The sequence below is a fragment of the Cervus elaphus genome, chromosome 30 (genome assembly GCF_910594005.1).
Source record: "Cervus elaphus chromosome 30, mCerEla1.1, whole genome shotgun sequence".
Classification (NCBI taxonomy): Eukaryota; Metazoa; Chordata; class Mammalia; order Artiodactyla; family Cervidae; genus Cervus; species Cervus elaphus.
Genome location: NC_057844.1, coordinates 53591730 through 53619618, shown reverse-complemented (window position 1 = coordinate 53619618; position 27889 = coordinate 53591730). Strand labels below are relative to the sequence as shown.

The 27889-nt window shown below is 37.6% G+C and overlaps 1 protein-coding gene across 1 annotated transcript in view; it reads right to left on the bottom strand.

Annotated features, from left to right (window-relative positions):
• The window catches only part of NDFIP2 (Nedd4 family interacting protein 2), a 78637-nt gene that overhangs the window by 26735 nt on the left and 24013 nt on the right, over positions 1-27889 (bottom strand). Inside the window, exons 2-4 of the mRNA XM_043892004.1 lie at positions 16562-16727; positions 12265-12398; positions 3908-4001 (exon numbers count right to left, since the gene is read on the bottom strand). Of these exons, the coding sequence (XP_043747939.1) occupies positions 3908-4001; positions 12265-12398; positions 16562-16727 (394 nt within the window). The remainder of the gene's footprint in view (positions 1-3907; positions 4002-12264; positions 12399-16561; positions 16728-27889) is intronic.

Genomic DNA, 27889 nt, shown 5'->3' with positions numbered 1-27889 from the left:
AATTTTATTTTTTTTAAATGTTTAAATTTTAAACAATTTGATACTTGCTCTGAAAACAAACAAGTGAATATTACAAATGAATGAACACCAATATAATACTAACATTAAGCACTTATTAATTCTATCACAGAAAAATCGTCATTATATATAAATGCACATTTCAAATACAGTAAATTCCCAAAGAATAATCAATTTCACTATACTTGATTCTGAACTGCATAAAGGCAAATTTCTGTCTTATCCTCATGCAATTCTCTTTATTTAAACTATCAACATTGAGAAAAACATGAAACTAACAACGTATTAATTTTCAGACATTTCCACTAAACTACAAGCAACAAAATGACCAAAAAATTATTTTCCTTATAAACAGAACAAATTCAATAAAATTTAATACTTCACAAATATTATGAGTTTCTTAAGGTACAGTTACAACTCTTAGATATCTCCTCTTTCTGGATGCAATTACAATATCTGAGCCCAAAGCTATATAAAAACCTAGCTTTATATGAAGAAAGTAAGTCATTGATGCCTAACAAGGCAATCAATGTGTTATACCCAGATAACCTCTTTAAGAACTGTCGCTTATATGACTCATCCATGGTAGGTACTTGAAAGTATTTACTGAATAAAGATGTTCAATATCACTAATCATTGGGGAAATGCAAATTAGACCACAACTAGATACCACCACACAACTATTAGATTTCTAAAATTTTTTAAACCCTCAGTACCAAATGCTGATGAGGATCACAGCAATAGGAACACTCATTCACTGCTGGTGGGAATGCAGAATGGAACTGGAAGAAATTCTTACAAATCAGAATTCACATTTCAAAACATCTTTCTAATTCTTTCTAAACGTACTTGAAAGTGAAAGTGAAGTAGCACAGTCGTGTGCGACTCTTTGCGACCCCATGGGCTGTAGCCTGCCAGGCTCCTCCGTCCATGGGATTTTCCAGGCAAGGATACTGGAGAGGGTTGCCATTTCCTTCTCCAGGGGATCTTCATGACCCAGTGGTTGAACCCAGGTCTCCCGCACTGCAGGCAGACTCTTTACCATCTAAGCCACCAGGGAAGCCCAACTTACAAATAACCTAGTATCTCCTTAACTATGATTCCCTCAAGTCTAAAATGGGAATAATGCAAGTGATTATTATGATAGCATGCTGATGTGAAAACTCACACATGGATAAACCTCATAAAAGTTTTCTAAGCAGAATCAATTATGTTTTGAAGCACTAGAGTTCAAGGTAATTTCCACAGAATGTCACTTATCCAATGAACCAAACCTTAATTTCTAGCTTTTAACTAATGGATGTATAACTGACTTCTATTTCATTCCTTTTGAGAGAAAATCTGTTAAAAGTAGGCTCAGACACAAGGAGATAAGGCATATATAAGACATTTTGCGGTGACACTTCAAAGGATTACGAGAAGCAAAGCATCATCAGGGGATATACACATTTCTTTCTTTACATTTTCTGAACATGAGCAAGCAATTATTGTACCAAATTTACATGTAAACTTTAAGGTTACATGTAGTAAGAGACTGAATTGTGGATGGTGAAAACAGAGAAAGTAAAATTAAACCAACAAAAGGTTTAAATTGAAATATTCTTACTGAAAATCAGTACAGTTTTATTTGCACAACTTATATAATCTGAAATGTTTAAATTATAAACCATGTTAAAGAAAATCTATTTCCAGACGTTAGAAATAGACAGCAGAACAGAATCTAAACAATAGCTTGTTGCTGTTTAGTCGCTAAGTCATGCTCAACTAGCTACTGGATAGTTGGAGACAGCCACTAGATGGCAGTGACTACAAATAAATCTATGCTTACTAAAGCAAATAAATGTGAAGCACGGGCCGATCGATTGTCTTTACCCAAAGAAATGAAGGTGACAATTTATATAATCTTACTCTTATAATATCAGTGCAATATTTGTCTACAAAGATTCCTATTCTAATAGGAAGCATAAAGATATAAATTGTAGAAACTTAATTTAGTAAAAATGTAATAATAGGCAGATAATTTACATTAACACATTAAATGTAAACATTTATATTCGTCTCAATTAACATACCACCACTGACCAAAAACAGGGCCAACCAAGTGCCTAGGTTACTGTGCATTTACAACACTGGTGTATCAGTTAAATGCTTTCAGAGCTAAAAACTACAGATTGAGAAGAAGATAGCACAGTTAAGTGAAACACAGAAATGCAAAGATAATAACTAAGCTCGAGTCAAATAATTAGATGGTGTCAAATAACATGTTTTTATTTCTAAGAAATGGGTATTTATACTACAAGTAACTACAATAAATTTAAATTCTTCCTTTACCAATTAAGATTTCTTAAAAGACAACCATGAAAGGAATTAATGTTTACACTACTCTTTTTGTAAAGAAAATATGTGGGAAGCCTGTTATTAATATAAAGGGTTACCGGTTGAACTAAGAAAAAAATTAAGGTTTACTAGACTAATAGTACAAAGAAGAATTATTTTGTAGCCAAAGTGTGAATTTCCTTTTCATCATACTAAACATGTGTGCATTAATCACTCAGTTGTGTTCAACTCTTTGTAACCCCATGGACTGTAATCCACCAGGTTCCTCTGTCCATGAAATTCTCCAGGCAAGAATACTGGAGTGAGGTAGGCATTCCCTTCCAGGGGATCTTCCCAACCCAGGGAGCAAACCCAGGTCTCCTGCACTGCAGGCAGATTCTTTAACTTTTGACCCACGAGGGAAGTCCCATACTTAACATATCTAATGACGAATTGTAACTAAAACCATGAGATATAAATACTGCATATACATTATCTGATTGCCAACCTGAATATAATTTAGAAAATCTGAAGAGGAAAATATAACTGCCTGCACATCCACCCACACACTTCTGATACTTCTATTCTTCAGCAGATGAAATGAAAGAAAGAAAATAAGCAAGAAACCATTTCAAAATGGAGGAAAAGATAACTGAATTTTTAGACTCAGAAGTAACTCAACTCGGGAAGTATGTATTTTCTATACTGTCTATTATTAAAGTTGAATGTAGTATTTTAAGTAAAACATTCCTCAGCTTTATTATCAAAATTAACTATACAGTTGAAATACATTAAGTCAGCATGCTATCAAAGAAAGTATGAAAGCTTGATCACTTAACTAGTTGAGGGCAGAAATTAACCCTATCATAATCTGAGAAATTTACTTACTTGAATACTGGGTTTCTAAGAATTATTTTAGCAATTTAAACAGCTTGAGTGTCATATTATTATTTACTGAGTGTACTATGTGCCAATCCCTGAGTTAGGAATTGAAATAATGAAGACTATAACAAAGTCTTCTTAAAGCATAATCTATAAAGTCCAATGCTAAATTAAGAATGTTGCAAAATGTTAAAATAACTATTACTCAGGTTTCTGGTCTTCTAGTGATTCACCATTCTCCACAAATAGGACAAACTCACATTCCTGTTTCTCAAATCACATTGTCCCATTTGCCCAGACTACCTCCTGTTGAATGACACTCAAGTGGATGTTCTTTGCTCCAAAAACAGAATTTACCATTTCATTATACATGTTCCTATGGCCCCAAGTGGACATGTACGATTTCACATACAAAAACATATCTAGCTTTCAATATGCTTATATGTATCTCTATACAGTAAGCATCTAGCATAATAACCGCTATATAAAGTTACCTGGTAGGTGTTGAACAAATTCGAGGACTTGCATCATAACTTAAGATCACAGTTAGTTCAAGATCAAGAGCAATTTACATTTTAAATAATGTAAGACACACTGACAATACTTGTCTTTCTTCACTGTCTACACTGCTTTAAATACACACACAACTAACATCTGCAAGAAAAAGGTCTGGAAATGAAATATTACTTACTGAAAAATGCCAGCATGAAAATCCCATCATTACCCACTCTGAGCTGGTCTGCGTCATTGAAGTCATCTCTTGGTGGACACTCTTCCTCTTGAATCTGTAAAAAATTCACCATTAGAATAGTTCACTAACCTAATTACAACTTCATTACCTTGAGTGAAAAGATAAAAATTTATTATAAAGTCTAATGTCCTCAATGTAGTGTATAAGCAAAATGAGATAATGAGTACAACGTCTGGCACATAATAAGTACTCAAAAAATGTCAGTAATTATTAGTTTTCATGGGCACCCTTGAAAAGAGTAACTTTGAAAGAGAACTCAAAAAAGATAAAAATTGAGTAACACTGTATTAATGAAAATGATATCACAAAAGAAAGATGTGACACTGCTACCTTAGTGTCAAAGTGAGAAAGCATTTTTCATAATCAACAGTGAACTCTGATATAAACTCCATGGTTGGCAATCTGGCAATATTTATCAAAAATCAAAATGTATACATCCTTTGACACAGTAACTCCAGCTCTTGAAAATCACTTGTAAGAAACGATGTAGTAAAGACAATTCACTGCAGCAATGTTAATAAGGATAAAAAATTAGATACAATATAAATGCCCATCAGTAGTGGGCTACTGTCAGGAGACAACTATCTGTGAGTCTTTGGTGTTTCTACATCTTCCAGGTAGAGGCACTGCTGGTCTACTATCTTTTCAAGGATGTTTATACAGTATACAGCTTTGAGAGAGACAAGCAGCATCTCCCTCCAGAGGAGGGCTCCCTGCTAGCTCGGTTGGTAAAGAATCTGTATGCAATGCAGGAGACCCCAGTTCCATTCCAGAGTCTGAAAGATCCCCTGGAGAAGGGATAGGCTACCCACTCCTATATTCTTGGCTTCCCTGGTGGCTCAGCAGGTAAAGAATTCACCTGCAATGCAGGAGACCTGGGTTCAATCCCTGGGTAGGGAAGATCCCCTGGAGAAGGGAAAGGCTACCAACTCCAGTATTCTGGCCTGGAGAATTCCTGGGCTATACAGTCCATGGGGTCACAAAGAGTCAGACATGACTGACTTGACTTTCACCAGAGCAGGGATGTAGGTGTGCTTATTGACCATTAGAAAATATTGGGTTCGCCTAAACTCAGGGTTTCACATTGCAAGTAGAGGCATCGCTTGGCCTTGTTTGAGCTGCCCTGTGGGGCTTGAAACTGGCATGAGCAAATGATAATACTCTGACCACTATTACTGCTGCTGTGAATAATAAAGTTTCTGTCTGATGTCTTCTGTGAGCATCCACAAAACTGTGACAAGCCAATCAGGCAGCTTGCAAGTAGGGTAAAATCTCAGACCACTGATAATTCTGAGACCAATGAAATAAATTATTGTGTATCAAAAGCAATTAAATTCAAACAGCAAATATTTAAAAATAAATGACAATTTCCAAAATATATTAAGTGAAAGTCATTTGTACAGTACAATGCTTTTGTGTACAAAAATTATAGAAACACATTAATGTAGTTGCTTATAAATGCTGAGAAAGTTCTCTGAAAGTACATAAAGTCTGTTATCACTAATTGCCTCTAATATTCAACAAACGTTGAATATTTTTGTTGACAGAACACCCTTTCTACACAAGACTTCACTTCCTGGTACTTGGGATACATGAACGTACATAAAATCAAGATGTCTGTCTTTCTGAAGCCTAAATCCCAGTGAGGGGAACCAGACAACAAATAAAGATATAATAAATAAGTTACTTATAAAATTATTAAACGGTATAAATGTTCTACAAAAAAAAAAAAAAGGGAAAGGATGTTTAGAATGTTAAGTAAGGGTTACTGTTTTAAAGATGGAGGCTGCACAGGCCTCATTAAGGCAACACCGAGCAAAGACTTAAAGGAGAGGCAGGTACGGTGGCTATACAGATATCTCATAGAAGAGTGTTTCAGGCAGAGGGACAAGCCCATGCCAAGGTCCTAAGATAGAATCAGACCTGGCATGTTACAGAAATAGCAAGGAAGCTGACATGGTTGAAACCACTGAAAGCAAACAGGAAGAAATGTCAGAGAGTCCACGAAAGGACCCTGAGTTTTACTGAGTGAACTAGGAGGTCTTACAGAATTTTTAATAAATGACATGACCTGATCTACAAATATATTATCTCCATGTTACATACATGTAATCTCTCCTGGGTGTTTTGTTTCAACTTTGTGTTGGTACAGACAGAGCTCAGAGAAGCTAAGTGCCCTGCCCAAGATCACATAATTAGCTAGGGCAAGGCAGGACGTGAACCCAGGATACCAATGTTCTTTCCATCCAAGCATGGCTGTTTCACTACATTATGTTGTTTTCCTGAAGGAAAAAGATTTTCAAACCATACTACTCATTATTTAGGCAAAAAGATCCCTTAAACTCTGCAATCATATATCCAAGGCAACCTTCTGATGGTCAGTGTAATCACTAGCAATGATTAAATACATATTAATAAATTTTTATATCATTTTAAGCTAATTCAAGAAATAAACACTAAAGCATAGTAGGAGCTCAAAAAAACACTGTCAATATAATGGCAAGCATATAAATATTTCATATTCTTCAGAAACAGCAGTCCAAGAGATTTTACCAGAGGGACATCATTTTTACAAAGATAGGTGACATATACACAAAGATATCCTTTACAACATTAACACTGGAAAACACACTCTTGAAAAGATTCTAACTGTTCACTAGAGAGGAATGGCCCCTATATTAAGAGTATATTGATTCCATGGAATCTCACTCAACCATTAATGTAACAGAAAATACATAAAATGCTTAAAAAAATAAAACATGGTAGCTACACAATAATTTCAATTACATTAAACATTGACTTAGAAGCCCTAAAATTAAGAAAAAATTTAAAACAAACAGCTGTCTTAGGGCAACAATAGTATTTTTTCTTTCTAATTTCCCACACTGGCTATTTTTAAAAAAAGCATTCATTAACTTAATTAACTATTATTTATTAAACACCAAGGATGTGCTAGGTAATAGCTAGGTATCAGAAATCATCTTGGGGTTGTGCATAATTTATCAAGTGCTAGCTTTTGTGTCAAAATTGTACTCACATACAATTTTAAACAACGTACAAAAAAATGAATCCTATCCACTAGATGCTTATAAGATGAGACAAAGTGGCAAGCCATGTTTAAAAGTTTTATACAGTGAATTATGTGAAATTCAAATATTTTTCATCAGTTCAGTTCAGTTCAGTCGTTCAGTCGTGTCCAACTCTTTGGAACCCCATGAACAGCAGCACACCAGGCCTCGCAGTCCATCACAAACTCCCGGAGTCCACCCAAACCCATGTCCATTGAGTCGGTGATGCCATCTAACCATCTCGTCCTCTGTCGTCCCCTTCTCCTGCCCTCAATCTTTCCCAGCATCAGGGTCTTTTCAAAGGAGTCAACTCTTCGCATCAGGTGGCCAAAGTATTGGAGCTTCAGCTTCAACATCAGTCCTTCAACACCCAGGACTGATCTCCTGTAGGATGGACTGGTTGGATCTCCTTGCAGTCCAAGGGACTCTCGAGAGTCTTCTCCAACACCACAGTTCAAAAGTATCAATTCTTCAGTGCTCAACTTTCTTTACAGTCCAGCTCTCATATCTGTACATGACCACTGGAAAAACCATAGCCTTGACTAGATGGACCTTTGTTGACAAAGTAATGTCTCTGCTTTTTAATATGCTGTCTAGGTTGGTCATAACTTTCCTTCCAAGGAGTAAGCGTCTTTTAATTTCATGGCTGCAATCACCATCTGCAGTGATTTTGGAGCACAGAAAAATAAAGTCAGCCACTTTTTCCACTGTTTCCCCATCTATTTGCCATGAAGTGATGAACTGGATGCTATGATCTTGGTTTTCTGAATGTTGAGCTTTAAGCCAACTGTTTCACTCTCCTCTTTCACTTTCATCCAGAGGCTCTTTAGTTCTTTCTATTTTTCATAGAAATATTAAAAATGGGTAATGCATTTCAGTAAATCTACTGAGTCATCACATAATCATACCTGCAACCCTACACAATAAAAATAAGAAACAGTAGGAAAAAGTATTGTTTCCAAGTGTCCTGACTACCTATATTCCCCCAATGAAACTGAGTTTAAGAAATAAATTTTCAGTTAATCCAGTTGAGATTTATTTACAACTGAAAGTACTCAAGTGCTAATCAGACCAGTTTTTTTATCTGAATCAAGTATAGAAACTCATACTCGATAATCTGCAGAAAAAGGGTGCTGGAGCAGGGGGATAGAAACAGACAAATTTGAAAGATTTTTTATAAGGGTCAAAGTTAGTTTCTTTGCACAACTCTGTTTCTACTTTCCATAAAATTTTCCACAATCTTCATAAGCTAGAGTTAAAATGGTCTCAGAAACAAACAGAAAACTTTTCTTTATAGGCATATTCCAATTCAGGCAGAGAAACACATTACTTTCTAAAACAAGACACTGGAAATGACGACAGTGAGGGGTTCTAACAGTAACACTTCAGTTTTCTCTCCAAAAGGTAAAATCGCTTCTATCTCAAGACACAGAGAAGAAGACTTAATGATTCCTACTTTCTCTTTAGTTTTGATCCAATAGAGTGGAAGTTAGGGCAACAGAAGACATTAGGTCCTTAACATCCTTTACTGGAGTGGGTACCCATTCCTTTCTCTAGGGGATCTTCCCGACCCAGAGATCGAACCTGGGTTTCCTGCACTGCAGGCAGATTCTTTACCATCTGAGCCACCAGCAAAGCCCTAAAGACCTTTACCATTCCCAAAGTCCCCAGGGAGACATTCCCTGAGAAAAGGAGCCACTGTCCCCAAGTCACCAAGAGAGTGTGTGCATGTATATACAAACATGTACATAAACACACATGCCTGATAAAAACTCCACACCTTACTGATCTGTCCTCCTGCTCTGTAATTCTCTCCTCCCAACATCAAAAATCCTTACTGACTGAGCTATATTTATGCCACAGTCTTCACAAAAACTTACTTAACTCTCAGACGGAAAATGCATCAATAATAAATTTGTGGTTTACTATCTTTACTTATGTGTCCAAAACTACTTATGATGATGTTTAACTTTGTGTGTGCTGGAGGACGGGAGTGGGAGAAGGTGTGGAGGTGGTTTTGGCTGATGAAAGAAACCCAACCACTCAACCATCAGACAATCTACTCATTGGGAGCTGGCCTGTTGGTGGCAGGGTGAGAATATATACAAACACGTTCCTCCCCACCTTGGCCCCTCACCTCATTCGAGCTTTCCTCCATGACACGATATTTTGTGTTCTTTTCCTGAACAAAATGGGGATGAATCAAAAATTTGAAATGACACCTCTAAAGTCTAAGGCAAGAAAAAAAGGTAACAAACTCTAGTCCTGCTTGCAGCCATGGTAAAATGTAAGTAATTCCCCGCTTTTCACATGACTGAAGAATAACAGCATACATACATCTCACTCCCTATTACCGAGATAGCCACTCCTTTACCAGAACAGGAAATAACATAGGCATCTATCACTGACTTGATTACTAAGACAGGGAAGATGGGGGAGAACAGGCGGTGGAATCTTTGACCATCATTCCCAAATTCTGGGGTGGCATGTATTCAAAGGACAGAAAAAAAAGAAGTGAATTGACCAAAAACAGAAGTGAATTGACAAACGTAAGTTTGTAGGCCTGGTAAATTCTTTCTTTGTGTTTTAACCTCAGTTCAGTTCAATTCAGTTCAATTGCTAAGTTGTGTCTAACTCTTTTCGACCCCATGGACTGCAGCACACCAAGCTTCCCTGGTCCATCACCAACTCCCGGAGCTTACTCAAACTCATGCCCATTGAGTCGGTGATGCCATCCAACCATCTCATCCTCTATCGTCCCCTCCTCCTCCTGTCTTCAATCTTTCCCAGCATCAGGGTCTTTTCAAATGAGTCAGTTCTTCACATCAGGTAGCCAAAGTACCGTAGTTTCAGCTTTAGCATCAGTCCTTCCAATAAATATTTAGGACTGATCTCCTTTAGGATTGACTGGTTGGATACTGGTTGGATCTCCTTGCAGTCCAAGGGACTCTCGAGCGTCTTCTCTAGCACCACAGTTTGAAAGCATCAATTCTTCGGCCCTCAAGCTTTCTTTATGGTCCAACTCTCACATCTGTAAATGACTACTGGAAAAACCATAGCTTTGACTAAACAGACTTTTGTCGGCAAAGTGATGTCTCTGTTCTTTAATATGCTGTCTAGGTTTATCATAGCTTTTCTTCCAGGGAGCAAGTGTCTTTTAATTTCATGGCTGCAGTCACCATCTGCAGTGATTTTGGAGCCCAAAAAAATAAAGCCTCTGTTTCCATTGTTTCCCCATCTATTTGCCATGAAGTAATGGGACCGGATGCCATGATCTTAGTTTTCTGAATGTTGAGTTTTAAGCCAACTTTTTCATTCTCCTCTTTCTCTTTCATCAAGAGGCTCTTTACTTCTTATTCATCTTCTGCCATAAGGGTGGTGTCATCTGCATATCTGAGGTTATTGATATTTCTCCCAGAACTCTTAATTCCAGCTTGTGCTTCATCCAGCCAGACATTTCTCATGATGTACTCTGCATATAAGTTAAATAAGCAGGGTGACAACATACAGCCTTGACATACTCCTTTCCTGATTTGGAACCAGTCTGTTGTTCCATGTCCAGTTCTAACTGTTGCTTCTTGACCTGCATACACATTTCTCAGGAGGCAGGTCAAGTGATCTGGTATTCTCATCTCTTTCAGAATTTTCCAGAGTCTGTTGTGATCCACACAGTCAAAGGCTTTGGCATTGTCAATAAAGCAGAAGTAGATGTTTTTCTGGAACTCTCTTGTTTTTTCTATGATCCAACGGATGTTGGCAATTTGATCTCTGGTTCCTCTGCCTTTTCTAAATCCAGTTTGAAAATCTGCAAGTTTATGGTTCATGTACTCTTGTAGCCTGGCTTGGAGAATTTTGAGCATTACTTTGCTAGCGTGTGAGATGAGTGCAATTGTGCAGCAGTTTGAACATTCTTTGGCATTGCCTTTCTTTGGGATTGGAATGAAAACTGACCTTTTCCAGTCCTGTGGACACTGCTGAGTTCTCCAAATTTGCTGGCATATTGAGTGCAGCACTTTCACAGCACCATCTTTTAGGATTTGAAATAGCTCAACTGGAATTCCATCACCTCCATTAGCTTTGTTCGTAGTGATGCTTCCTGAGGCCCACTTGACTTTGCATTTCAGGATGTCTGGCTCTAGGTGAGTTATCACACCATCGTGGTTATCTGGGTCATGAAGACCTTTTTTGTTTAGTTCTTCTGTGTATTCTTGCCACCTCTTCTTAATATCTTCTGCTTCTGTTAGGTCTACACCATTTCTGTCCTTTATTGTGCCCATTTTTGCAAGAAATATCCCCTTGGTATCTCTAATTTTCTTGAAGAGATCTCTGGTCTTTCCCTTTCTATTGTTTTCCTCTATTTCTTTGCATTGATTGCTGAGGAAGGCTTTCTTATTTCTCCTTGCTATTCTTTGGAACTCTGCATTCAAATGGGTATATATTTCCTTTTCTCCTTTGTCTTTAGCGTCTCTTCTTTTCTGAGCTATTTGTAAGGGCTCCTTAGGCAACCATTTGTAAGGCCTCCTCAGACACCAAAAAGAGATATCCCATGTCAAAGGGTAAGGAGAAGCCCCAGCAAGATGGTAGGAGGGGCAAAATCACATTTAGAATCAAACCCCATACCTGCCAGAAATACTTGGAGGGCTCAAACAAAACCTTGTGCTCACCAGGACCCAGGAGAAAGGAGCAGTAAGTCCACAAGAGACAGATCCAGACTTGCCTGTGAGTGTTTTAACCTACTGTGAGTTCACTCATAGAGTCACTGGACTGGCTGAATGAATAGAAAATAATAATTTATAATTATAGTTATGGACCACAGAATCTAAACTACATAAGAAAGGAAGTAAAGACACTAAAGACACTTCATTAACAGTGAAGAAGTCAACGGGGTGGGGGTAACTTGAATGAGGAAGTCAGAGGGATGGCAAGGGGAAGGGTGGGAGGGATGAGTCTTAGTGCATGAGATGCCTGAAATCAAGTTTAGAAAATGATACATTATTGGTAACGAGAACACCAAGATGACCACAATCTGAGACAGGGTGCAGGAAAAGACCAACAGAAACAGAAATGAGGGAGGTCAAGGAATGCAGAACGTGTATGTCACTCAGAGAGTGCCAAAACACAATGACACAAATGAGCAGCAGTACAGAAAATACGAAAAATAAAAATAAATGCATGTAGAGAGAACTATCTTAGATATTATTCTCAAAGGAAACGATAACACTGTCTTACTCTTTGAGATGTTTCTGCTGCTGCAGCTGCCATCGCAGCAGCTTTGGCCTTCTCAGCTTCATCGTACGTGGGAAGAGAGGTAGCAACACTGTAAGGAGGCGGCACAGGATAAAACTCACTGTAAACTTCTGTATCTGAAGAAAAGGGTTTAAAAAAAAAAGGTAACTATTAAAACAAACTAATGACATTTTTATAGCCATAATACAATTTAACAAGTTACAGAATGCCACTGAGGATGATCACTGCTATCTGTAGTCCTATGTTATAAGCTGTATAACATATAAATTATTACTACATCATATTCTTGGGAGTCCTGTATTTATTGAGAAAAGACTGATAAATATCATCCAGAGACTGATACACAAAACAAGAGCATCAAGAAGGAGACTCTGAAAATGTGTGCAACACAAATGAGGTAAGAAACTCACCACATGTGAACACGTTCTGTGTGCCCACTTGCTGTGCTCAGAGAATTTATCTGCCCATAATCTCACAGTCAAAAAGAGGAAAAACAGCAGGAATAATAGTTAAAAAAAGAAAAAAAAAACATTGAAATAGCACTATCCACCTCCTATACCACTTCTAAATACATTAACCTCAGCAACTCTGAGGTTCAGAAAACTTAGGTGATTTGCCCAGGGTCACATAATCAAGAAGTGGCAGAACCCAGGAATTTCTGGACCCCAAAGACTTTGTTCCGCTAATATATGACATTAATTTTTCTATATGGGTCAATTTTAGCAACTCCTAAGCAAACTCAGTATTTCTCTTGGCTAAAAGATTGATGCTTTTTAACTCTTTTTCACTCTTATCCCTTCTTGCATTTTCCCTGCACCTACCTAGCTCTTTAGGTTTTCTTTTTTTGGAAGAGTTCTCCCTCCCCAGTTTTTAAGCTATTTTTGAAATATGATCTCCAGAAGTACATTACAATAAAATAATTTTTTTAAAGCTGCAACATTTATTGCCAACTTTCGTATAAGTAAAATCATACACATAGGTCAATCAGTCGACTAAGATGTGCTAGAATTACTGACGTAAATAACACGTAGATTCTAAAAGTAGTACATACCACAGTGTTTTACACTACTTCTGTGATTTCCTCTATCATAATGACAGCATTTTCACACTTTCTATATTGTTTATAACTTACCTATCTTTATCAGACTTTCTTGCATTTTCAACATGAAAACACACTACACTCAAGCAAAAATTTTCCTATTGCATTTTAATGTCTATAGGTTTCAAAAATAAGTATTTATAATGATATCAGTAAGAGCTAAGGGTCTGGAGTTAGGCAATTTTTAACTTAATAACAGGAAGTGGTGAGCAGCAGCGTAATACTGAATGTTATCCAACAAAAGGCACAAGAGTCACAAATTCTTAGAAAAGACTTATTATTAGGATGTAAAAACACTGCACACAGTCAAGTAAATAGATTTCTTTAGTTCTGAAGATTAAAGTAGAAGCAGAATTTCAGTAAAAACAATGATTATGAAGTTTAAGGCAATAACATTAAAAGTATGAACTTTTAAAACTGAAATAATGGTGGCTTCCCTGGTGGCCTAGTGGTTAGGAACCCACTTTGCTTAAAAAAAAAAAAAAAAAAAAAAAAGGAATCCACTTTGCTCTGCAGAGGACACAAGCTCAATCCCTGGTTCAGAAAGACCCGACATGCCTCGGGCCAACTAAGCCTGGGTACCACAACTCCTGAAGTCCCAGCACCCTAGGGCCTGATCTCTGCCACGAGAGGGTACACGATGACAAGGAGCCCACACCCCGCACGGAAGAGTGGCCCCTGCTCACTGCAGCTAGAGAAAACCCCCACACAGCAACGAAGACTCGGCACAGTCAAAAATAAGGTAAATAAATATTTATTTAAAAACCTGGAACACTGGCATATATTATCCAAGGTAATGAGATCCTTTACCTTAAAACTAGATATGTAACACTGTAAAGCAATTATTCTCCAATTTAAAAAAAAATATGGAAGTTTTTAAAAAGTTTTAACACCCAAGATAGAAACAATACCTATGCCAGTAACAGGTAAAAGTTGGGAAGAAGCATCTTTTATTTTCACTTGTCAATTTTACTTCCTTTTCTTCTCCCCTTTAAGGCAGAGGTTGGTTCCCAACCACAGAATGTGAAGTCTGGGGAGTTCCAATCCTAGTCCTCCTTCTTGGAAGTTGTGTAACCTGAAGCACATCACTTAAGTCCTATGAAGTTCTCCTTTCTTATCTACGAAGCTGACCCAGCAACACTATTACTTGCTATTATGGGATAAAATAGAACAGTATTCAAGAGGACTCTAAAAAGTGAAGCATTATATACAAATGTTACCTGTTATAACTGATGTTACTCAGATCTATAAAAACAGTCATAAAGTGACCTACTGAAGAACATAATCTCCACAGAAAACAGGCACTGTCCACACCTAAAATATAACATTGACCAAAAAACTAAAGAAAAATAGTATAATAGCTTTCATTAAGCAGAGACCCAAAATTCTAGGATTACTCAGGTCTTACTCTCAATTAGTCAGGCATGCCCTTTAAGTACAGGTGAAAAAATTTAAAAGACCAGGAATCACAAAGGAGATGGTGAAAATAACTGAAAATCTAGACTAGGCTTCACTTGTTTCACAGTTGAAATTCACCTAACCTTTAAAAATATCATGTTACATTATCAAAACTACTATACATCATAGAAAACTGAGAAGCTTCTCAATTCATTTTATGTTGTTTTCATAGAATTTTGCTTTCAACCTTGCTTTCCAAAAGTTTGCTTTTTCCAAACCAAAAAGACAGTACATAAAGTTACAGATCACCTGAAAAAAGCTGCAAAAAACACTAAAATAGTAATGGATTCAAATCCAGGAAAGACTGGAACATGATGGCAAAAAGTCCAAGAATATAGGGATGGATTAGCTTCAAGAAGAAATATGCTAATAAAATATTTCATGACAACAAAAACTGAAGGAGAAAAACCACATGATTTTATAATAAGACCAAAAAGCTGACTCCCTGGTTTCTGGCCTGCTGGAGCCATTTACTGAAATTGGGAAGACTGTCAAAGCAGCAAGCCTGGTGGCAGAGGAAGAGGCTATATACAGCTGTGGCGGTTTTAAACCACAGTCTACTCTTTGAAACACTTCCCGTGAAGAGGTGGAGACTAATTCTTCAATAATCCTAAGAGAGACTGAACTGACTCACTTATAACCACCTGCACTGTGACTTTTGAGGCAATGTAACCAGTTCCATCTGGCTTTCTCTCAGAACACTTGTTCTTAGAAGCCAGCCTGCATTCAGAGAGGAGCCCAGGCCACAAGAGGAGGCCACCAATAGCTGTTCTGGCCAACAGCCTCAGCTGAGGCCCCAGTTGAAGCCTGCCTCAACCAGTAAATGTGTGAATACAGAAGCCTGCAATTGCCTCCATCAGACAACAATCACGGGAGACCCTCATCATGGAGCCAAGTTCATCCTCCAAATTCTAAGAATTGATAATAATGATTGTTATCATTATGGAGAACTTCATCATGGAGCCAAGTTCACCCTCCAAATTCTGAGAATTGATAATAATGATTGTTATCTTACTCCATCAGGTTTGAGGTAGTCTGTTAAACAAATAGTAGCCACCACAAAGGGACATTTAGCAAAGGGACTTTCACTCTTAGCATCTTCCATCACAGAATGATTAACTTAACATTACTGGAAAAATATAAATTGTGGCCAGAGAAACAGACGAGAGTATTCTTGAGAATGACCTGAAAGAATGAGATGAACAGTAACAAGCAGGAATCACTGCCTTGTAGTCAAGAAATATTACCATGTGCAGGGGGGAACACTATGTACACCCTTCACGTCCATTCACATATGCTCACCACATTCCCACTCACATTCATCATGAATAATACCTGGTTTTATGACTATACAAGTAAACTCACACATGTATGGGTATGTTTATGCATGCACATCTGTAGGCATTATATGTGTGCGCGAATCTATAGGTAAGTGTATTTCTTCCAAAAGTTATATAGGTTAGTCCACTGGAAATGGATTCTAGCAAGCCTAAGAAAGCTTGACAAGCTGCATTTTTAAACTGATTTTTAAAACAGTGAGATACATAAGGCACAGAGCAAATTATTTTATAAACTATCTTTAGAAAAATTTGTTTTAAAAAATCATAAAACTAGAGAAGCCCATTAACAGACTTGATAATTATACAAAACCATACTGGTTAAAAAAAAAAAACTGAGTTCTTAAAAACATTACTAGTAGTTCCATACTAAGAGCAACAATACCTGAAGTTGTAGGTACTTCCACAGTAATACTACTGTAAGGGGGAGGAGAAGAGTCAGTCTCATGTCCAGATGCTGAAGGAGCGGCCTGCACGGTGTGTGGTGTTGGGTTTGAAGTAGACGGATGCTCTACAGCAGATGATTCTGAATTATCCTCTTCATTGTGAAGCTGAGAGAACAAATGAAAATGAAAACATTAATGTGAATCACATTTTTTTTTAATTTTTAAAGATTATTTCAGGCAAAGAATCATTTTCTTTCTTTTTTTTTTTTTTTAGCTAAAAACAAGCTAAAATAGCATTTAAAAAGATGAATAAAATTTTTGAGGGACATAGTCATTAAGTTTAGAATTTTTATAATTTATAATAAGAATAAAGTTCAAATTTTTAGGAATTTATAGAGAAAAAAGGTAATGATAACAGATTCAAGTTCACTCAATCCTGCAATACATATTGTCTACCATGTATTAATCACTGTGTAGAGCAAAGAAAAGTAAAACTAATACAACCACAACACCATATCTATTATATTAGTATCTTATGTAAAACGAATTAATGAAATAGAGTAACAATTTATAAACATTCTAATAATGTGGAATACTCTGAGGTTTTCCTAAGTACCAAAAGAATTACTTATAAAGCAAAATTACTTATAAAGCAAAATAAGTCACTGTGCATATAAAACTCTGGAAAATGTTCTTCATTACAACCAATTTATTGAAAGTTCAATAAACACTAGATAATATACTGAGATCTTTATGGTTTAACTCATTTAATCCTCACAACAAACAAGAGACTGTTAGACTATTATCCCCATTTCACAGGCTAAAAGAAAAAAGGAAAAAAAAAACCCAAACCAAAACAACCCTGGACATGTAGAGACTTAGAATAATTTGCCAAACATTACAATAAGTAGGAAGGCCAAGCCATGAATCAAATCCAAGCAATGTGGCTGCACACCTCCTACTTTTTAGTTAAAAAAAAAAAAAAAAAAAAGCTTGTCAAGAGAACAAATCTGCATGCTGTGATATAATGCATTTTTAATTTTAGAACATGAAAATTATTACTCCACTTTCCATAAGCTTCACTAAACTTACTTTCTCTGTACCTTAGTGACTCCACATGTAAATTCTAAATGAAACCAAAATCCTCACAGAACTGTAAAATAATAATTGAAAATCATCTAGCATAATGCCAAACACACAAAAGGCATTTAACAAATACTAGTTCTACCCTTCTTCTCTTTTATTTAATATACTTTATTTTATAAACTCAAAAACAGAAATTATGCAGTGCTTCAGTCTAATAAGTAGTCACTAGAGAATTTTTTTAAATATGTGAAGTAAAACAGGAGGTCAACTTACTTCACTGCTGTTTGGATGTGTCTTGGGGTAAGAGATTACACTAGCAAAACCGTTTTGTAAATTCATAAATGTATTATAATTTTTAACAAAACAAATCAACATAAAATCATCTCAAGAAGACAACTTTTTTCTTAACATTGTGGAAAAACGTTGCTTGTCATTCCAGCAAACAGTGAAGGCTGCCCACCATCAAGCTACCAACCAACACCGCCAACCACATTCACTGTACCCTGAGAGGAACTCAGGATGGTGAGAGGATACAGGCCCTAGGTAGCTAAAAAGCACATGTGAAGAATAATTTCAATAAGCCCAGACTTTAATAACATCTTCTGCACAAAGGGCTTCCCAGGTGGCACAGTGGTAAAGAATCCACCTGCCAATGCAGGAGACACAGGAGGGACTGGTTCGATCCCTGGGTCAGGAAGACCCCCTGGAGGAAGAAATAGCAACCCACTCCAGTATTTCTGCCTCGAAAATCCCATGGACAAAAGAGCCTGGCAGGTTACAGTCCGTGCAATCACAAAGAGTCAGCCACAAATGAGCAACCAAGCACATGTGCACACATAGAAAAGGACTAAAATCATTAACTTCAGACATCTATTTGTGTGATTAACAGTATTCTTCTCATGTTCTACTACTCCCCTGGCCCTCCCCCAGAAAAAAACTCCTACGAATCCTGGCTTCTCCCTCACCTCTTAGGAACAGTTCCTCAGACCTACCTGAGAGGTTGTCTCCTGGGATACAGTCCTCAGTAAGGTCCCCAAATAAAACGTAACTTGAAATTTTTAGGTTGTATGTTTTTCTTCAGTCAACAGCCTCAAAATTTATGTAACAAAATTCACTCACAGAAAGTGAGTTCAAATAAGCACAAAGTCAACTCTGTATGAGCTTTAACATTTATTTACTCGCAGGGCTCTTCTAAGTAGGCACTAAATGAGCAACCTCTTGACTAGCAACACTTTGCTCTAGGGTCATAAAGCATATTCTATGTTTCCCATTACAAGGCACTCAGGAGGGCTCCCAATGCTTTTGGTCACCTTTGACCACATTTTAAGAGCAAAACTGTCAGATGAACAAGTCAAGTCAAAGTACAGATATATACTTAGAAATAGCCTATATTTAGTAATTTAGCCTCTATGAGTATATTTAGTACATGTAGAAATTAGTATTACTAAACAAATAATAGTGAAGTTCCAAAAAAAAAAAAAAGGGGGGGAAACCATTATTCCATATCTACTATTAATACTGCAAATGGAGATGAACTGTACTAAAAAGAAAACCCTACATGACAAACAGCTCTGCCCTAATTCCTCTCAGGAAATACCCCTAACATATTGAATATGCAAATATGTTCTCCAGAATGACCAACTCTCTTCTTCAACCTATCAAAACATATTCACATAACTACAATAAAAAGAGTTACTACAGACACTTTTACATATGATCTCAGAAATAAAGTTTTGGAACTTATACAAGACACCAATTAATTTCAACCACCCTACTAACACCTTCAGTTTCATTCTTACAAAATTATAGTATACACTGAACAGTTGCTCTGTGTCAACAGTAAAACCCAGTAATTCAGTCAACAGTCTCTCTCCACTGTGGCACAGAACTTCCAACTCACTTTAACTGTAACACTGTAATTTTTTATGTATCTTTGGTGTCTCCACAGATTAACCTACAATGTGATAAAACAAACTTATTTTTAAGGCAGGACAAGAAAAATTTTAGCATAAACCTTTTTCTGCTGCTTTGAGTCACCATCCCTTCCCTTTTAGGGTGCACTGTGCACTCACTATTGACTAGACTGGATCTCCTTAGAAGACACAGGAATGCCTGCTCACCCCCAAAAAAGCAATCTCCATCTGGTGCCAGCAAGGTAACTACTCAGGAGATAATACTGCCTTCTCGGGTCTATAAGGAGTCACACTGACCCCACTACTTACCTTGTTGGACTATGTAAAGTGTCAATATGTTGTTTGGTCACTAAGTCATGTCCGACTCTCTGAAGATCCCTTGGACTGTAGCCTGCCAGGCTCCTCTGTCCATGTGATCTTCCAGACAAGAATACCAGAGTGGGTTGCCATTTCCTCCTCCTCCAGGGGATCTTCCCAACCCAGTTACTTTGATATATAACTTTTTGTCTCAAAAACTTACATATTTGTGCTTTTACTTTTAACATCAATCAGAACTTTCTGAAAGACTGTCTCCTGAGTTACAGTTCTCAGACTGGCTCAAAGAAGAATCTCCACTTCTCTCTCAGATGGACTACTGTTTAATTTTTTCAACACCTGCCTGCCTTTCCTCTAAATTCACACAAGGGTTAAAATTAAGTAATATGTTTATCAAATTAGACAATGCCATTTGTAGAAAATTTTCCCTAATCATGCTGTTATGCTGTTAAATGGTTCTATTTTACATTCTGTATCAACTTCCTAAACAGCAGAAAAAGAGGGGAAGAGTGGGATGGGACCCACATATATACAGTAATGAACCAGGCTCTGTGTCACATCCATACCTCACCTCAAAAGTTATCCTCCTAGCTTGTCCTATTTATGAGCCTCCTGAGGGGGGGAAAAATATATATATATATATGGGCAATAGCACATGAAAATTAAAGTATCTTTAATCCAGTGACCAGGGTGATGAAAAGCTGTACAGGAAAACACAATTTTTTAGTCTGAAGGATATAGCTGTAGCTAGTTATTATACATGTACATTAAGTATTTTTAACGATGAGAAAACTCTAAGCATTACTGATTAGCTAGCTGGAGGTCTAGCCTTCCTGTGTATAAACTACTGTTTCTTTAATTGGAATTGGCATGTCTCCTATACATATTCCTTCATTCTATCTTAAGGTGATAAAACATTAAGGTAATAACTGGAAAACCCGCTTTTGAGAAGCTAGAGATCTCAGTGAACATCTTCTAAACATACTAAGGTAACCATTACAGATGTCCTATAAAATGCTGTTTAGTGAACTCTACCCAGTACCCCAGGGCCTGGTGGGTTAGTTAGCAGCATGGTCTTTTCTTTTTCTTCCTCTCATTTCTTTTCTCTGGTCTGTTTCAACTTGGCCACAGAAACTGAATTACAGGGAAGAAATATAAGATCGCAGGGCAGGGGGGTTGGGGGTTCTCTTTTTGTGTGTTTTTTCTTTAATTTCTATAAAAAGCTAATACATTTTGTATACTACCACATACTGACTACATTTAGTACCAGAGGGCAAAAGCTGGAAAGAAGAGTTAGTAATTGCAAGGAGACAAACTTTAGCTCAATTTAAAATTTTTTTAAATTTTTTAGTTAGTACCTTTTAATTTTTACAGTACTCGCTTTTCTGTGGGGCAACAAATCCTTTTCAGGCAGATTTTGGATGACTATCTGGCAAGACTGTGGTATAACTAGGATGAACATACAGCTGTTTTCCCCAGGACACTTTATGCCTGTTGCACCAGAGACCCACTCATTTTAGACTTGTCTTCACCTTTCATTCTCAAAAAAAATAGCACGGTCAGTCAACCAACATCTAATGGGATTCTTGTCCTTCATACAAAAGTAGGAGATGACAAGGGTTTCTTCTAACCCTAAGGTAACAGGACTCCGGGAAAAAAACTCTGGTAATCTCTGTCAGTCAATGTTGCCTTATCCAACACCTGCCTGAGAGAAGCAAACAGATAAGGTTACAATAAAACCAATCTGTAGCTGTAGAGTCAAGCTACAGAGTTTAGTCACCCAAAAAGAAAGTAAGCTGCCTTATCTATACTCCTAGGGGTAAGGTAATAGCCGGTGCTAAGAAATTTCTGCAAACAGCCTAAGTGTTAAAACAAATAGCTCAGAAGACAGTCGCAAAAAACACTGCTGCTTAGCAAATGGAACTAGATTTTTGTACCAATAAAAGTGAATTTCAGCAGTCTTTCTCATGCACACATATATCATTAAACAAATTAACATAATCTTCTTAATTTTAGGTTTATTTCTCCACCAAATTTTTTCCACTAAACTTCTGCAGTGTCTGGATACCTTTCCGTTAATGAGAGAGAACCTACAATAAAGCAGTGATCAGGAAATGATGCAAATGATTGAAAAGAGTGCATGAGCAACAAGTAAATATTAATAAAAAAATATGCCTAATTTTTAGCTTCTTCTTTTGAAAGTACAGAAGTTTGGTTGCAGTTTTATATTTCATAATATAATACAGGTGTATTTCTGCTGGTCAAAACCTTTCTTGCTCGTACGAGAGAATACCATTATTTCATGGTGCTCTACAAAGAACACCACAGGCTTCAGAGGCTCCATGACTTGAAGGAGTCTTTAAAACAAACATTTAAAGCCAAGGAGCAATATATATTTTATCGAGACACAACTGTCTTTTAAATTAAAAGGGCTTTTATTTGCAAACTGTCTGCTCATGATATGTCAACTGAAAGAAAGGTGTAAAAAATTATATACAGTATAACTGAATTTTTTAAATAATAAGAAAGAAACACAACATCGCAGGTCAACTGTATGTCAACAAAATATTTTTAAAAGCTATTTCCTACAAACTTCCCCTCCCCCTAAAGAAGAGAAAAGGATTATTCGTGTAACATATATAGGCAATCAAGATTTCTGGAAAGATACAGAAGCAACTACAAACAGCTGCAGGCAGGAAAGAGATATCATCCTCTACTATTTGACTTTTTCACCCTAAACACAAATTAATTTGGATTTTAAAATTTTTAATAAGTAAAACCAAAGTGCAAAAATCCTCTAATTTCTGGTTTGGCATGTCTCTGAAGCAACAACATTAAGGTAAACACGATATCCTAGGATAAAAAAGCTTTTTCCACATAAAATATCATCATAATATTCTTATAGTTCCCCTTTGGGTTTATATATGTACAATCTTCTGTTGAAAATGACACAATCTGAAACTGTAACCACAGCAAATATATATTTGAAGAACAAATGAGCAACTGTATCTGTTTTTTGAAAAGAAAAAAGAGAGAGAGGCATAATGAACGGCAACAGAGTGGCTAAAGAATACAAGACTAATTTTATATTGTCACACTGGACAGTTCTGGGCTGCTGACCTAAATATCCACTCATTAAATCCACTTCTTAAAACAAAATTGAGCATAATCACATACTACAAAGGGGTTCTACATTAGTCACTCACTTGTGTCCAACTCTGTGACCCTACAGACCATAGGCTGCCAGGCTCCTCTGTCCACTGGATTTTTTTTCAGGCAAGAATCCTGGACTAGATTGCCATTTTCCTCCTCCAGGGGATCTTCCCGACCCAGGGATTGAACCGGCATCTCCTGTGTCTCCTGAATTGCAGGGAGATTCTTGATCCGCTGAGCCATCAGGGAAGGCCAAAAAGGGGCTCTGCTACTGCTGCTGCTAAGTCACTTCAGTCGTGTCAGACTCTGTGCGACCCCACAGACGGCAGCCCACCAGGCTCTGCCGTCCCTGGGATTCTCCAGGCAAGAACACTGGAGTGGGTTGTCATTTTCTTCTCCAAAAGGGGCTCTAGGCTCTGTTAAATAACACACACTGCACTGCCTAGTTGACTTTTATACACAGTTCAGATCTTAGCTTAAAATCAAGTTCTCAAGAAAATCTTTCCTATCTCTCACAAGTAGATGAGGACTCTAACGCAATCTTTTAAGCCAGCTTTTTCACTCTCCTCTTTCACCTTCATCAAGAGGCTCTTTAGTCCTCTTCACTTTCTGCCATTAGGGTGATGTCATCTGTATATCTGAAGTTACTGATATTTCTCCCGGCAATCTTGATCCCAGCTTGTGATTCAAAAAACTAAGATCATGGGATCTGGTCCTATCACTTCATGGCAAATAGACTGGGAAAAACTGGAAACAGTGACAGACTTCATTTTCTTGTGCTCCAAAATCACTGCAGATGGTGACTGCAGCTATGAAATTAAAAGACACTTGCTTCTTGGAAGAAAAGCTATGAAAAAGCTAGACAGCATATTAAAGAACAGAGACATCACTTTGCCGACAAAGGTTGGTATAGTCTAAGCTACGGTTTTTCCAGTAATCATGTATGGATGTGAGAGTTGGACCATAAAGAAGGCTGAGCACCAAAGAATTGATGCTTTCGAATTGTGGTGCTGGAGAAAACTCGTGAGAATCCCGACTGCAAGATCAAACCAGTCAATCTTACAGGAAATCAGTCCTGAATGTTCATTGGAAGGATTGATGCTGAAGCTCCAAAGCTTTGGCCTCCTTTTGGCCATGCGAAGAGCTGACTCATTGGAAAAGACCCCGATGCTGGGAAATATTGAAGGCAGGAGGAGAAGGGGACGATAGAGGATGAGATGGTTGGATGGCATCACCGACTCAATGGACATGAGTCTGAGCAAACTCTGGGAGATGGCGAAGGACAGCGAAGTCTGGCATGCTGCAGTTCATGAGGTCGCAGAGCTGGACATGACTTCCGACTGAACAACTGCAACACAATCTTAAAGCACCCTGTTCTTCTCAGCTCTTATCACAATAGAAAGTATTTGTGTAATCATTTATTTACAATCTGTTTTCCCAGCTAAAGTAAGAGCTCTATAAAACTGGATGTTATGTCTGTCTGTTGAACACTATGGAAAATAAGCTCCAAAGTATTTGGAATCAACCTTGGTTAAAATGAAAACAAAATGTAATATAAATCACTCAGCACAGTAGTATAAAATGGAAAGACTGGAGAAATAACCTTGCTATAATCCAAGTACTCTGAAGTCTCTGAGAAAGTGAAGTAGCTCAGTCGTGTCCAACTCTTTGTAACCCCACAGATTGCAGCCTGCCAGGCTCCTCTTTCCATAGGGTTTTCCAGGCAAGAATACTGGAGTGGGTTGTCATTTCCTTCTCCAGGGGATCCTCCTGACCCAGGGATTGAAACCAGGTCTCCCACACTGCAGGCACTCTGTACCATCTGAGCCACCGGGGAAGCCGAGATCCAGGAACTGATCCTGAAGTCTCTAACAGCTAGTTATTGCATTAAGAAGTAAAAAGACAAAGAGTTAAGAGTACATTTACATCCCAAAGACCTCCAAGGAAAAAAGAAACCAAACAGATGGGATAAAGATCTTACATAAATTTCTATTTTTAAAAGAATTCAGGCTCCCGTTAAATTCCTTTTTATATGCCAAAACTGCAACCTAAATACGCTCGATTCTAAGATTATTCTCTTTGAATACAAAATGCTCTATATACTGCACTCATTAGTCGTGTTCATAACCCTTTAATTAACGGGTCTGTAGCCTGCCAGGCTCCTCAGTCCATTGAATTCTCCAGGCAAGAATACTGGAGAGGGTAGTCATTCCCTTCTCCAGGGAATCTTCCCAACCCAGGGATCGAGATCCCCGGTTTCCAGCATTGCAGGCAGATTCTTCACCACCTGAGCCACGAGGGAAGCTCAAATGACAAGTACCTGACCTTATTCTTAAATATTTATGTCAGCAAAAAAATAGTCTTCTCAAAATTCCATTTGGCTTTCTCAGACCTTACCTAAGAAAACACGTATTTACAAATCTGCCCTACAATTATGCCTCTTTAGCAACAGATGGATATGGTCTTAACACAGATTACCAACAGATTATCATAGACCAAGGGGGAAAAAGACAGAAAAGACAAAAAGAAAGGAGAAAAAATATGTGTACCAACCGGACTGGCAGCTTCTTATACTTTCTTACATCTAACGTTTCTTACATCTAAAGCTGTCTGTCTACACAGCACTGCTGCCTCTCAGTCTCCCCATAATCTCTCAATCTAGCTCACATTAACTCAGCATGAAAAGACCATAAATGTCTATAAATTTCAGCACAGGAAGATGTTCAGTTTCAGCCCTGCCTGCCATGGTTTTGTACCAAAATATGTGTTATATAACATAAAATATGTTTAAGTTTACTTTAAAAAAAAAAACAACACTTCATTTTTCAAATCTGGTCACTAACTTGCGTTTTGTCTCTCTACAATGCAAGCAGCGTTTTGAGGTATACTTATTAATGACTATGCTATGGTCTTAAGCAATTAGGTTATCTACGGCAGACATGGAACTGTCCCCCTAAAATCCCGTCCAGCCCCCTTTCATTACAGATTCATAATATCTGGGGTGAGGCTGAAGCCACCATATTCCAAGACTAGACCCTGACACTCTACATCGGTCAGGGTACAGCAACTCCTTCTGGCACATCAACTGTTTCCCAGCCAACCTCGCCCTCCTCCTGGGCAGCGTGCCTGGGTCAAAGGTGGGCAATAAAATAAGCAAAGATTATCCACTTAAAGAACACAGAAAACTGCTGTGGAAATAACACAGAGCAATTTCAGGGTTTATGATTCCCTTAAGTGGTTTGAGGACCATAACTGAGAAACCCCAATGGAGAAAGTACTGCTACACATTTTTTATAAGCAGAAGAAATATTTAATGATGATGCTTAAACTCATAAAACTATTCAAATTCTGAGTTCTCAAAATAGCTCCATGCTTCAATTTTTACAAGCTAACATATCAGTATTTGTAAAGAAATAAATGTGGCCTGCCATTCCAGTTCTACAAGGATCAAGCCACTAGCTACTGCGGTGGCCCAAGGGCTGCGCATTCTGAGGGGGATTCAGGATGGTGAAAGATGGGGAACCTTCTGTGCTTTGGATGTATAGCCCTTAGAGAGTGAAGATACACATCTAAGGAAACATTTCAAATGACCTCAGATTCTTACATCTTCCCATCCACAGAAAAGTACTAAAACCACTCACTTCAGATGTCTGATTTTGTGATGAGTACTAGTAATCTTTTTATGCTTCACTATAGGGTTTTCCTGGCAAATAAAGCTCATATACATTATGGCTCCTCCCTTACCCTCTCCTCTTAGAGGAGTTTCTCTAAGCTGAGGGGCTATCTCTCAGGCTACAGTCCTCAGTAAGGTCCCCGAACTCACAACATGTACATTGTGAATGTTTATTTCAGTCAACATATTCTATCCAGCATAAGCAATGATCAGTATAGTGAAAATGGCAGCATTCAATGAAAGGTTCCTATGTTTACTTAATCAAATTAAGTAAGAACACTTCTACAGATTCTCCAAAAAGTTACTTATTTGCATGTGCCAAAAAGTAAGCCAGCAAACGCAGTACTGGGTCAAGTACAAAAAGCCAAACTGGCTGAGGAGTATACTTCATAATAAGGAGCTGAATCTCAGATATTAAAGTGTGTGTGTGTGTGTGTGTGTGTGTGTGTGTGTATGTTAGTCGCTCAGTCATGTCAGAGTCTTTGCAACCCCATGGACTGTAGCCCACCAGGCTCCTCTGTCCATGGAATTCTCCAGGCAAGAATATTGGAGTGGGCTGCCTGCCCTTCTCCAGGGGATCTTCCCACCCCAGGGATTGAACCCAGGTCTCCCACATTGCAGGCAGATTCTTTACAGCTTGAGCTACCCGGAAAGCCACATTAAAGTATAGCAATATTGAAGAGTCCTTGCAGCACTATTTCTTATTGACTTTTTATACTCTTAATTTTAGTGAAATGCTACAGAACCTAACAACTCTGTGGAAAGAAACCTTTATCTAGAATTCAGCAGTTCTTTAAGTATTTCCTTCCTTGCCATTAAAGTCAAACAAAATTGTATTTCGTATTCTTAAAAAACAGGATAGTATGATCTCATTCTTATTACATTATTCCTGTCTATAAGACCAAATGCAATGATGTCCACCAAATGTCAACCTAAGATATTTTTGGCTGGTAAGATTTGGGTGCCTAAATTGCTTCTTTCTCTATACTTATACTGCCTTTATTTTTTAAAATAGTTATATATCCCTTTTTATGAAAATAAAAACATTATTATAAAAACATACTTTAGCCCAGTGATTGACTGGGAAAGTTTTAAGACTACATTTTAAGACTACATCCAAAGAAACTAATCAGAAACAAGATTTCTTCATAAAGCTATTCAACTTTAGTGTTATAATAAAGTGTTAT